The sequence below is a fragment of the Peromyscus eremicus genome, chromosome 6, assembly GCF_949786415.1.
Source record: "Peromyscus eremicus chromosome 6, PerEre_H2_v1, whole genome shotgun sequence".
In the NCBI taxonomy this organism is placed as follows: Eukaryota; Metazoa; Chordata; class Mammalia; order Rodentia; family Cricetidae; genus Peromyscus; species Peromyscus eremicus.
In genome coordinates, this window is record NC_081421.1 from 107,089,881 (window position 1) to 107,103,870 (window position 13,990).

Below are 13,990 nucleotides of genomic sequence, written 5' to 3' on the forward strand. Positions count from 1 at the left end.
ACAGCACTCCACCTTCTGACAAAGAACTACAGGCAACTAAGAAATGCTGAGACAGAGATAAATTAGTCACCCTAAGAGATGAGTACCTAGTTGGTAATACAATACCATGTGGCCAGCCTTGAAATCTATATAGGCAGGCAACAGTAAAAGGACACAGTAGGGCCGGGCGGTGGTGGCGCACGCCTTTAATCCCAGCACTCAGGAGGCAGAGCCAGGCGGATCTCTGTGAGTTCGAGGCCAGCCTGGACTACCAAGTGAGTTCCAGGAAAGGCGCAAAGCTACACAGATAAACCCTGTCTCGAAAAACCAAAAAAAAAAAAAAAAAAAAAAAAAGACACAGTAGGTTATATGTAAGTATTTATGCATATATGTGTATATGTGTCTACTGAAGGTTTGAAAAGAGCAAGGAATTTGAGATGGAACAAGGTAGAAGAGGACATGGGAGAGGTGGGGAGATAAAGAGGAGAGGATATGATGTTATTATATTTCAATTTAAAAATCATGACTGATTAGGGAGGTATACATGTACATTCTCAGAACTTATGAGGTAGATAAAGGAGGAGTGGGCATTAAAGGTCATCCTTGACTATACATGGAATTGGAGGCTAGCCTCTACTATATGAGACTGTCTCAAAACACAAAACTAATGACAGTAACAACAACAACGAAACTGAGTTTTGAATTTCTTATTCTTGTTTTGGTGTGGGTAGCATTAAGATGTAAGCTGTACATCCTAATCAGGGGAGGGGTTCTAATAGACTTTGTTCTTATTGAGTTATTTTTCCTAAACTAACAGCATTTAGTAATGAACAATTTATAGCATTATTAATTACAAATAATAGATGTCTTCAAAACATACAACCTATTAAATTTTGTTTAGATTTCAGTATATAACTGCTCCCATTCACAGCAATATACATTAAATTTTTGTTTAGTTCTTTTTTTTTTTCCTAAACTGAGTATCAAGCAGTGGTGGAATTACACATTCCCAGAAAACTTTCTTTTAATTAATCAAGATTTCTTGTATTTGTTCTATTATCAATTAATAAATAAACAAAGCTACAATTTACAGTAAGATATAGCAAAGTTGCTGGGTCCCCCCCCCCACAATAAGAAATGATCAGTTTTTTAGTTCTATCAGCCAATGTTTGCCAAATAGAAATTTAAGAATAAGAGACCAGAATGTCTGTGGGAATGTTTTAAAGGAACATCTAATCAGATATGTCTTTTACAAGTTAAAGTAAACAGATGAATTTTTGAACAGCAAGGAGACTGAGTCATATACTTGTCTATGCAGGGTGCTTAAACTGTCTCAGAGAAGCCCTTAAAAAGATGGCCAAGAAGTAGATTGGCATACTCAAACCAGAGCTTTTAAAAGCTTAACCTAGCTAAGTAGAAAGTCAAAATGGAACGTGTCCAGCTGTAAAATATAAGAATTAATTTAAAATTTGACAGTGAGAAGGGTATGGAAACTGACAATGCAGGACACATAATCCGTTTGTTCTCACAAATTACTCTCTTGGATATTAAGCATTCATTCACTCAGAGTGAGAGGCCAGGTGGCCACTTTGGGACAAAACAGTGAGTCACATGAAAAGCGATTAAAAGGCAGGTGATGCACATTTTAATCCCAGCTCAGCCAGTAAATCTTTGGCTCTTAAAACAGTTCCTTCACCTTCCTGCACCTCAACTGTTTTATTTCTAAAAGTAGAAGGTTGGGGGTAGGGAGTTACAATCATTCTAATATTCTTCTGTTTTATGCCACAGACTCTCAGGGAGGGAGTTTTCCCTGTGTTTTGAATACAAAGAAGTAGGGGAAGGGGGTGCAGAGATGCCTCAGTTGGTAAAGTATTTGCCACTTAGGCATGAGGACCTGAGTGTGGATCTCTAGCATCTCTGGCACACTGAAGAAGCAAAAAAGCAGCAGTAGCATCAGCAGCAACAATAAAAACAGCACACACACACGTACACACATACATATACACACTGCCATCACCGCCACCGCCACCACAACAAAACAATCAAAGTCAGGTGTGCCACTGCCTGGATCTGCAATACAAGCACTGGTGAGATACAAGGCAGGAGAACCACTGGAACTTGCTGGCCAGCCAGTGTAGCCAACGGCTAAACTTCATCAACCTTTGGATGTGTTGGTTCTCTCTCTCACTCTCTCTCTTTCTGTCTGTCTGTCTCAACAATAAGGTAATCTGAATAAGTCATGAACAATGACACCAGCTGATATATTGATGTGGACTGAAAAACCTCACAGATTCCCAGCTCAAAGTGAAGAACGATAGGCAATAAATGACTGAGGCAGCCCCCTGACTGGTTATAAAATACCCTAAAGACATACATATGAGCCAAGCTAAATGGACTCAGCGTGTTGTATTTATATATTTATGCATGAAACAATAATAATCAAAAGGAAAACAACAGCGATAATTCACAAAAGTGGAAGGAGGATCTGGAGGTGGAGTAAGGGGAACAGTGGGAAGGAGAAGTAGGTATGGTAACAGAGAACTGAAGATGATCATATGAAACATCACAATTAAATCTGTTAGTCTGTATAATTAATAAATGCTAATAAAATGAAAACTAAACAAAACAATAAAAACTTTTATTCATGAAATTCCAACTTTGTATCTATAGTGCGTTTATTGTAAAGGAATAAAAATCAGAATAAGCCGGGCGGTGGTGGCGCACACCTTTAATCCCAGCACTCGGGAGGCAGAGCCAGGCGGATCTCTGTGAGTTCGAGGCCAGCCTGGACTACCAAGTGAGTTCCAGGAAAGGCGCAAAGCTACACAGAGAAACCCTGTCTCGAAAAACCAAAAAAAAAAAAAAAAAAAAAAAAAAAAAAAAAAATCAGAATAACCAGAAACAGCTGAAGTATGGAAGCAGATGGACTGGTTGAGATCATGAGTGGCCACTGAAGACCATGCCTTACAGGGGGATTTTTGTGCTTATTTTCCCGTACATGGATCACACAGAAATTCAAGTAATGTGTGGTGTGAAGCAGTAAATGGATGGCTGTGCAAGGCTGGAGTGCCTGAGTTCATTAGCAAGGAGTGTTCAGTATTTCAGGTCATCCATTGTCTAGAACCTGAACATATAAATGACATATAATAAAAAATAAACAAGGCCCTGATGAAATCTGGTAACTTACTAAAGTTACCAGGAGGAATTTAACAATGCCTTAAGTAGAAGTATCATATATAATGCCAAAATTAAATGAAAATATAATATGGGAATGATTAGGAAACATTTAAGGTTGGGTTAGCCAGCAGAATTAGGTCTTATAATATTTATCCTTGATAGGTATGCATTTGTATATTGGCACTTATTAAATGTTCATACACTATATTGAGTCTGGGATAATGACTCATTGCGTAAAGCTTGAAGCTCAAGTGTGTGGATATGTGTTCAAATCCCCAGCAACACATTAAGTCAGGTACAGAAATGCATGTCTGCAGACCTAGCACTCCTACAGTAAAGTGGGAGGCAGAGAAAAGAAACCTCTGGAATCTTGAGGGCTAGCTAACAGTGTATATGGTGAAGAACGCCATAGAGTCCTGTCTTCAACAAGGTGGAAGATGAAGGTGATGCCAAAGGTTGTTCTGGGACACCTACACACACACACACCATGGAAGGTATGAACTCTCATTTATTGGCAGGTGTGTGTGCACGTGCATGCACACACACATGCACACACGCACACAAACATACACACCAAAAGAATTTTTTAAAGTATCTTTCATATATTTATTTATTCCTATTAGATATACACATAGTTCATATATATTAATGTATTTTATACATAGATCTATAGATCTATCTATCATCTCTCTATCATCTATCTCTATCTCTCTGTCTAATCTGTTCATCCAGTCCATCCATCCATCCATCTACCCATCTATTCATCCATCCTTACTCTTTTTGTTTTGTTACTCTAGAGAATCCTGACCAATACTGTGGTGATACTTTGTGTGTGTGTGTGTGCTGAAATGTGGTGATATTTTATTTGTATGTTAATAAATAAAGTTTGCCTGGAGATCAGAGGTCATAGCCAGCCATAAACAAAAGTCAGGCAGTGGTAGCACACACCCTTAATCCAATCACATGGCATGCAGAGTCTCTGTGTGTTCAAGGACACACTAGGGAACAACCAAGCGTGGTGACACATGTCTTTAATCCCAGTACCAACCATAGAGACCTGGAGGTCTGTACAGACAGGCAGTGACAAGGAAGTGAGGTGGCTGGGCTAAGAGCCAATGAGAAGGCAGAACAGCAAGGCAATAAAGGCACAGGTTAGACAGGAAGAAGTTCACTCTCTTGGGAAGCTACGGCAGTGTGGTGAGCTAAGGTTAGCTGGTGGCTTTCACTATTTCTCTGATCTCCATGGCTTTCACCCCTGTATTTGGCTCTGTGTTTCTTATAAGATTGCTTAGGAATTCGTCTACACAATACAGTAAGGAAGGTGACTATGATACTTTGCAAATCATAACCTACGGGAATGAGAGAAAAGAGAAGTCTTCCATGACTTTCTGTCTCTTTCTTACTAGAATAATGCAGATTGAATGTTTACAGTTTTGGATTTTAAAACAATGTGGTAAAGTTAATACTCCAAGGACAAGTGAATCCTTTCAGGAAGTGAAGGGAGGTGTTCCCTTTCAGGAAATGAAGGGAGATGTTTAAGGGGTGGATTAGTAACAAGGTGGCAAACAGAAGTGTTTGGGCATGCCAGGATTTTTAAAAGAGAGAAATTTAGGTCTAAGCAACACTGCCTCACAACTGCAAATGAGGAGGCTCCTTAGCTATTAGCTTATGCAAAATGTGAACACAGTGTGTGGAGGCTCCTTAACTATTAACTTATGTAAGATGTGAGCACAATGTGTGTCTCCACTTTGTGTCTGTGTTTGCTCCTGTGTGTCTAATTGAGGCTAACTCAAGCATGCATTTTCCTTACTAAAATGGATGGTAGAGATCTTATTTCCTATTAGTTGCTAATAGCTGGTATTTTATGCTCCTTTTCCTGACTCTAATATACTCATAGATGCTTTTTACTTTTGACCCTAATAAACCTGTACTTTTGATGCTGGGCCTAGAGAAGTACAAGAGATAGGCTTGATATACAGGGAGGTCATGCAGCATTTTCAGAAGGCACACAGGTCAGAACTTCACTCTGCTCTGGCAGATGCCAAGAGAAGAGGAAAAACATAAACTAAAAGGCAAAATCATGAAACTAAATAGTTGCCTTATTCCAACAAAGAAAAACTCATTTTTATATTTGAAGTTCAAATGTATTTCCACCTATAACTATGGGTGATAATTTACAGCTAACTGTTTCCACTAGTGAATAAATAAATAAGTCTAGCAAATTTGTATTAAGTACTAGAAGTCCTTTTGGGCACATAGTTTTGTCCTAAAGGGCAGCATTTGCCAGAAGGATGAAATGGGTGCTTTGAAGCCAATCACGGAAAATGAAATGAAAATCACTATTTTTGTAGAATTTCAAGAGATAGCAAAATGAATACATAAAGGTATTTCAAATCTATTCTTATAAATTATGCAATAAAATACTGTATATAATTTAGTCAAAACCTTGTTATAACATTTTCCTCCAAATTGGGGACCAATTTCCCGTGTCTCTTTGGTTCTATCTATGTATCTATCTATCTATCTGTCTATCTATCTATCTATCTATCTATCTATCTATCTATCTATCATCTTCATCTTCATCTCCATCTCTCCTCTCTACTTGTATGACCAATACTCTGGAGGTACCTCCCATAGTGTATATGGTCACATTACCCTAATGTGGCCTCAGAAGCTAGGCTTCCTGTAACTTGATATCTGGCATCCAACATCTCTTCTGTAATGTGGAGATTAAATAACACCACAGGAGTGTTGTGAGGAATTAAATTAATTTATGTAAGGTGCTTCACCTTGTTTTTGGCACAGTTAAACACGAAACACAAATGCTAGCTATAACTAGTAATAATGCTATTCTTGGGGTTTTGTTTTCTTTTTCCTTAGCGTTTCTTTTTCTTTCATCTGGGAGAGAGAAGCTTGTCACTTCTTGAGCGTAACCAAGCCACCTCTCATTTGCTGGTGGATATATTTGTTTGGGCAAAATAATATAGTTCCTCTTTTCCCAAACTAACTCCCGCTTTGACAGTCAGCTAAATGACATTTCTTCCTGCCTCGACAGGAAATAGCCTGCATTACACAGACTTGAGAAGGACTGTGTAGAACGTATGGCAATTGAGGAACTGTTGCAGTGAACTGCTGAAAGTGGTTTGAAACTCTAAGCAGCTGAGGGCTAGAAAAGGGTTGCTGTGATTACACGGGCTGAGTGTGCAGTCCTGGCCAGGCGTCAGATCATCACAGCTGCATCAGACTGTTTGATGAGGGACAAACCAGGTGTGCTCACATATGAATCAGAACCAACATAGTTACTGCTTAAAGTGATCCTGACTCATTTTAGTTTTCACTTTGATATTCTTGGGTTTAGTATCTTGTATACCAGTGAAACTGATGAATACAATCCCTTACACCAATTTCCCAGTCCACAGTGATCCACCCACTAGAGACTCACATATAAACCCTTCCTATGACTCCCGTGTTAACAGTTCTAAGTTAGAGGACTATCCCAAGTTTGTTTAAGTGTTTCTTATCATTCTACTCCCATGGAGAACTTTTTCCATTTGGAAAATTCTCCATGAGAAAGGTCATTTATAAGTCAACAGCCGATCATTACAAAGTAAGAGAGTGAGAAACTGGAGCAGATTTTTCCTCTTGTCCACATCTACCTTATCTTTACCTATCTCCCACTTTGTCTGCTGAGAGTAAAGAATCAAAATAAATGCCAAATGAGGAAGTTCGTTGTCTAGACAAGGGTGAAATGACTAAGATTGGCTTGGAATAGTGTTTTACTTATTATTAAAGAAGATTCAGGGAACTGACCCTAGAATTTCCTAAAATACGTTTTTAAAAGAAGAATGGGTGAGAAAATAATAAAGAGTCTTCTTTAATATAGCTTTTGCTTTTAAATAAACACAGATGTCTATGGGTCATCCCATGACTTTTCATAAGAATATCAGTGTTGAACACATTTTCAGTTCCCCATGGGTACATTCTCCTCACAATATCCTAGCCTTCCATTTATATAAGCTAAAATACATAGAAACAAGCAATATATGTTTAACAATGAAACATTTCAGCAACTAAATATTGGCCTGCTCTGGGAAACACACTCAGGGTTATACCTGCTTCACTCTTTGCCTAATGTTCAAATATGTCTATTGTCTTACTGGAGAACATGGTGGTCTCCCCCTCATATTCTTAAGATGAATTTCTATATAAACAAGGGCATCTCAAACCTTATCATCAACTTAACAAGAACATGATGAGACACAGATGTGGAGTCTTTCAGAGCAGGTATTTTGAAGCTGGCACCAAAATAGAACTTTAAGTTCAGAAAAGCAACTTTAAGTTGTTTCTGGTGCTAAACACCACAGCCCAAACCAGTTTAGGAGGAAAGGGTTTATTTTAGCTTACAGTTTATAGTCCACCATCAATTCAAGGCAGGAACTGAAGCAGAGACCATGAAGAAATGCTGTGTGCAGGCTTGCTCATCGGGATGCCCTGATACAGCTTGGCTTTTTATACAAGCTGGGACCACCTGCCCAGGTGGCACCACCCACTGTGAGGCCCGCCCACATCAAACAGGAATCCTCCCATGTGACTCTAATTTATATCAAGTTGACAAAAACTCAGCAGCACTTGAACTGAATCATGTTCACATCTACCTTTGTATTTTATTGTGTTTTTCGTATTATGTTCTTTTGTATTTCGAAAGGGAATAGTTGTGTCATAGGTTTAATAGTATCTGATTTCCAGGCAATACTCAGCAATAACGATGGATGAATTATGTAATCATGCCGGGCAGGGATGGTGCACAACTTTAATCCCAGCCCCTTGGAGGCAGAGGCAGGTGAGCTGGAGGACAGCCTGGTCTATAGAGCAAGTTCCAGAACAGCCTAAGGTTACACAAATAAATCTTATCTCAAAAAAAAAAAATCATGTAATCATTTGTCTTCTGATTTTAGCTTTTCTTAAAGTTACTTTATAAAAAAATTTGTTAATTAAACAGTTTTCATCAAATTCTAATAATGGTTCACAACTTGCATTTGCCACCATTTTTCTAATTTTTATAAAGACAGACTAATATTTTTTCTTTGTCAAGATCTAGTGCGAGGATAAATTATTTTGCTGCTCTGTTTTGAAACAATTAAAAGCTGGTAAACATGTCTGTCCATGGGGATCACCTGGAAACATAACCACTGATGATGTCCTGTGTCCCCACTAATTTGTGCTGAGCATGGATGGCTTAGTCCTGCTATATTACCAAAGTTCTGCAGGTGACTAAAATATGCAGCCCTTGATACTCAAGTGAGGCCTGACGGTCATCAGCACCATCTTTACCCATGCTTGTCAGTAAGACATTTAAGACATACTCAATCTTACTGCATCAGAGCCACATGTTCAAAGGGTGTATTTCAACCCATCTATTATTCATCATCTATGAAAATATAGAACCAATGCTATTGCATCCTTCCTCATTAATCAAGTTTTCTTTATTTATGAATGAAATACTCCTGATAACTTAGAAGGAAGAAAGGTTTATTTTGACCATGATCTTAAAGAGAAAGGAAAGGGCTGGGATTCTACATTCCAATTGAAGCAGATGTATCACATAATCTAAAATCTCCCAGTAAGCTACATCACCTGACCTAAAACCCCACAGTAGGCCTGATCTTCAAAGATGTCTCTCAATATCAGTAACTTGGGCACTAAGCCTTTAAGCAGGGGCTTTGGAAGAGCATTCCAGATCCAAGTCAGAACACATCTGAGATCCAAAAGTCTCAATTTTTAAAGTTATCTAGAATTCTCCTACAAAATGGGAGCCTAACCCATTTGCATTCTCCAACTCTACAGTTCTAATTTCATAAACTTAAATAAATATAAAACTCAAAAAGTTGATAAAGATTGTATCTCAATGCCATCCTCACAGTTTTGTGTATACTTCCACTCATCTAGAGTTCTTTTCTCCTTTTTCTCTCCTCACTGGGACTCATTTGATATCTGAAGTTCAATCTCTGAAGCCGACAATGAAAATTAATGTATGTTTTTCTGATCGTTCTATAAGCCCCAAAGTGTCACATTGTTTAGATCATCAACTGCATATTACCTTGTTTTCTCAATTAAATTATAAGTATCTTGAATTTTAAAAAAATCATGTTATATTCCATTTCAGTCCTAATCTGGCACCTTATTTTGTAAGTGAATAACACAGTTAATTTTTTTTTCACTAATCTAACTATCTTTTTTTTTTTTTTTTTTTTTTTTTTGGTTTTTCGAGACAGGGTTTCTCTGTGTAGCTTTGCGCCTTTCCTGGAACTCACTTGGTAGTCCAGGCTGGCCTCGAACTCACAGAGATCCGCCTGGCTCTGCCTCCCGAGTGCTGGGATTAAAGGCGTGCGCCACCACCGCCCGGCCTATCTTACTTCTTAAAAGATGGCATGTCTCTCATGCTTCCCTATAATAGACCCCATGGTTATTGAGTTGCTTACACATTTAGCTGCCTCGCAATCAGCTGGGCTTTGGAATTCTTGCTGCTGCCTGAAAGCCTAAATGGCTCATAATAAATCTGCTTAACTAACATAGAAATCAGCCAGAAAGTGCCTTAACCTTTAAGTGTTAATATGCAAATACTAGACGTCTCATATTCCTTAGCCCTGTGCCTGTCTCATTTAGCATCATATCTCAGTGCTTACAGATGCTGCATGCCAAGTGACCTATAAACAGTCTTTCAATAAACTGTGCAGAAACAAAAATATTTCTAAAATAGACCATGAGCTCACAGTAACATTTGACTATATAACGTTCATAAGTGGCTCTTACATGTTCTTTATTGGTATTTATATATTTTGTACCATACAAATAATAAATAGTAATTATAGAAAGCATCCATTCAGAGGCCAGTGGGATGGCTCTGAGAGTAATGCCACTTGCACATGGAGCCAAGTCTCATGATCTCAGTACCTTCTATGAGATCCAACATGGGAGGAGAGAACTTACTCCCACAAGCTGTCCCCTGACCTCTAACTTGAGTGTGCACCCACTCACACACAAACACAAATAAATAAATTTAGCAGGTTTTTAAAACAAAGAAATGCCCATTTTAGAAAAATTTTAAAAACACAATTACTTAAATTATACAATAAACACGTAACTACTACAAACATCAGGTGAGACAATTTACACACTACCATGTATGTCTACTATTCAACATCAAAATATCAAGCCAGCAAGAAAATCATAATAAAATTAATTTTAATGGTTGCATTAATATCTGTGTCAATATTTACATAACCATTGATCTTTGAAATACTACCATTTCAGTTTTTGGTAATTATAAACAATGATGTGATAAACAATATTTATCACAAATATCATCATTCAAACATATCCTTAGAATGAAAAGAGTTAAGTACATGGAGCCACAAATGTTTGTACTATTGGGGTTGACACAATGGATCAGTGGGTATAGTGTTTGTGGGATAAGCCTTCTGACCTGAGTTTTGTCCCTATGGCCAGTGTAAAGGTGGATGGAGAAAAATGATGGCTGGAAGTTGTCCTCTGCCTCCTGCATGTGTGTTCATGCCTACACTCACATATATACATCACACATACATGCAGGCACACACGCACATACACACATACACAGACATCCCTCACACCCATACCCATACACTAATAAAATATATTTAAAAGTTTGTTCTAGTATAGTATGTCTTCAAGAGTTAGGAGTAATGTAAAATAGTAAGCTGTTTCTTTGTGATATAATTTCTTAAAGAGTCACAGAAATTAGAATATAACAAAATGAATAATACTGTTGAAAAATACTCACATTCTTTTTGAGGGTAAGTTTCAGTTTGGAGAGGTTTGAATTCATAATATGGTATCTCATTTTTGAATATGGATGTAAGAACACCATCAAGCTCTTCAATGCTTTTCTATTTTCAAATGAAAAAGAAATTTAAAATTAGCTGATAGGATGCTTATGTTCCAGTGAATGGCCCCAAATCCATGCACACATAGGTAGCACTAACTGAACTTAGTGCATTTTAAAATAGAAAGACATGAAATTAAGGGTAGGACATATTGGGGGAGGGGAATGAAAATTGGAGATGGAAATGGGGGGTATATGTGATGATATTTCACTATACACATGTACAAGAACAAGGAAAAAAGTGACAAGGGGAAAATTGGCATCTACCCCAAATTAGAGAGTTAGGGAATTGGTGGCACAATGATTCTAAGTCACACTTTCATTCTCTCATATTTATACCCATAGATTAGTGATGTGCCCAGCCTCCCTGAGTGATGCCTCTTAGTGCAGTGGGCGACAGTTAGTGCAGAAACCTATAACTGACCAAAGGACTGAGAAAAAGTGATGCTGGAGTGCTGGTCCCTAAGTGAGACAGCTACACACCCCCTTCCAAGACTCAGGAAACATCTCAGAGTAAGAGCTGAGTGTGTGCAGCAAACAGATGTCTTCTGGACATGACATGGCCATTGCACTCACAGAATCAGCGCAGCTGTGGTTATCTGCACAATTTTGAGCCAGTCAACACCTCATCACAATTGAGGAAGGGGTCCACAAGGCTCCACCTCTCACTGAGGGACTACTGGCAGTTAACAGCTGTGGAGGGATAAATTCTCATTTTCTTCAGTAGTGAAGCCACTCGTATTTATCCGAAAAGAGGGAGGAAAGTGGGATTATAGGTGACTCATGAAGTTGGTGAGTACTACCAGCCACACTGATTCTCTCTCTCTTAGAAAACAAAATCTCTAGAGCTCTATCCATATTATTTCATTATCTAGAACTCTCACACAACTGCATTTAGTGGCAAGCGAGGTTAAAAAGTATCTTATGGAACAATGAATTTCCCAGAATTCGTCAAAGATGCTTCTTCTTACAGTAGGTGGTAATTAACACAGAGACTTTCCCTGGTCAATGTGCTGAGAACAACAGACTATGCACTTCTCAGCACTAAATGGGACACACATATTATACCTCGTGATGGCTAGTTTTATGTCAACTTGACACAAGCTTAAGTTACTGAGAGGAGGAAGCCTCAGCTGGGAAAATGCCTCCATTAAACCAGGCACTTTCTTAATTAGTGCTTGATATGGGATATCCCAGCTGACTCTAGGTATTACCACCCCTGGGCTGGTGGTTCTGTATGCTGTAAGAAAGCAGGCTGAACAAGACATGAGGAAAAATCCCGTAAGCACTACTCCTATAAAGCCACTGTGTCAACTCTTGCCTCTAGGTTCTTGCCTAGTTTGAGTTCCTGCCTTGGCTTCCCTTAATAGACCATTATCTTAGTTCAGGGTTTCATTGCCATGAACAGACACCATGACCATGGCAACTTTTATAAAGAAAACATTTAATTAGGGTGACTTGCTTACAATTTCAGAGGTTCAGTCCATTACCATCATGGGTGGGAGCATGGCAGCATGCAGACAGATGTGGTGCTGGGTTAGTAGAGAGTCCTACATCTTGCAGGCAACAGGAAGTCAACTAACTGTTACACTGGGTGGTATCTTGAGCATAGGAAACCTCAAAACCTGTCCCCACAGTGATACACTTCCTCCAACAAGGCTATATATAATCCAACAAAGCCATACCTCCTAATAGTGCCACTCCCTGTGAGATTATGAGGGCCAATTACATTCAGACTACCATATTATACCCTCTGGCTTCCATAAGCTTGTAACAATATCATAATGCAAAATTCATTTAGTCCAACTTCAAAAGTCCCCACAGTCTGTCACAGTCTTAACAAAGTTTAAAATTTCAAAGTTCAAAGTCTCTTCTGAGATTCACATAATCTCTTAATTGTAATCACCTATAAAAATCAAAATAAAAAAAGATCACATACTTCCAACATACAATGGCATAGGATATACATCACCAATCAAAAACATAGGGAAGGGAGCATAGTGAGGAAATACTAGACCAAAGCAAGATCAAAAACCACCTGGGCAAACTTCAAACGCTGCATCTTTATGTCAGATACACAAATGCTCTTCAGAGCTCCAATTCTGTTCAGCTTTGTTGACTGCAGCACACTTCTTTCTCTTGGGCTGGTTCCACTCCCTGTTAGCAGCTCTCCTTGGCAGGTATCCCAAGATTCTGCCATCTCCAACATCTTGAGGTCTCTAAGGCAATCCAGGCTTCAACTTCAAAGCTTCATACAACAGCCTCTCTACTATTCAGGGACACATTTGATACATGCCTGGCCTCAGTGACTTTATTCCATAACTCTTTTATTCTATCCTTAACTCTAAAACCAGAACTATGTGGCTGAAGCCGTCAAGTTGTGCTGCTTGCTAGGGCTGGAACACGGTCCGCTCATTCAATTACATCCTCACCAGCTTTCTGTCCTACATTGCCTAAGCTTGGCTGTCCTGAAGCTTGCTCTGTAGACCAGGCTGGCCTCAAACTCAGAGATTCCCCCCAGCTTCTACCTTTCCAGTGATGGGATTAAAGGTGTGCCCCACCACATCTGGCTCTAAGCTTTTTTTTAGTTCTTTTTTATAAGTTGGAAACTTAGCTGGGTGGGATCTTGCCCTGAGGTCACCACTCCCTTTATTCCATTTTCTTACTCAGTTTATCTCCTTGAACATAGAACTTAGCTCTATTTCACTTCCTGGTGTACTTTTTCTCCTCAAAAATTTTATTTTGTAATTTACCCTGCTCAGCATGCTCCTTTTATTATAAATCATCATTAATATTATCACTAAAAAACACACAACAATCTATACTAGGCTGTTTTGAGATTTTCTCTGCCAATGGATTAATTCAAAATTCCTCACTTTAGCCTCAGGCAGACTCTTAGGACAAGGGAAAAAG

General features: G+C 38.7%; 1 protein-coding gene across 1 annotated transcript in view; it reads right to left on the minus strand.

Annotated features, from left to right (window-relative positions):
• Positions 1-13,990, minus strand: part of Bank1 (B cell scaffold protein with ankyrin repeats 1) — a 230,354-nt gene that overhangs the window by 163,494 nt on the left and 52,870 nt on the right. The window contains exon 6 of the mRNA XM_059266624.1: positions 10,976-11,081. Within this exon, the coding sequence (XP_059122607.1) occupies positions 10,976-11,081 (106 nt within the window). The remainder of the gene's footprint in view (positions 1-10,975; positions 11,082-13,990) is intronic.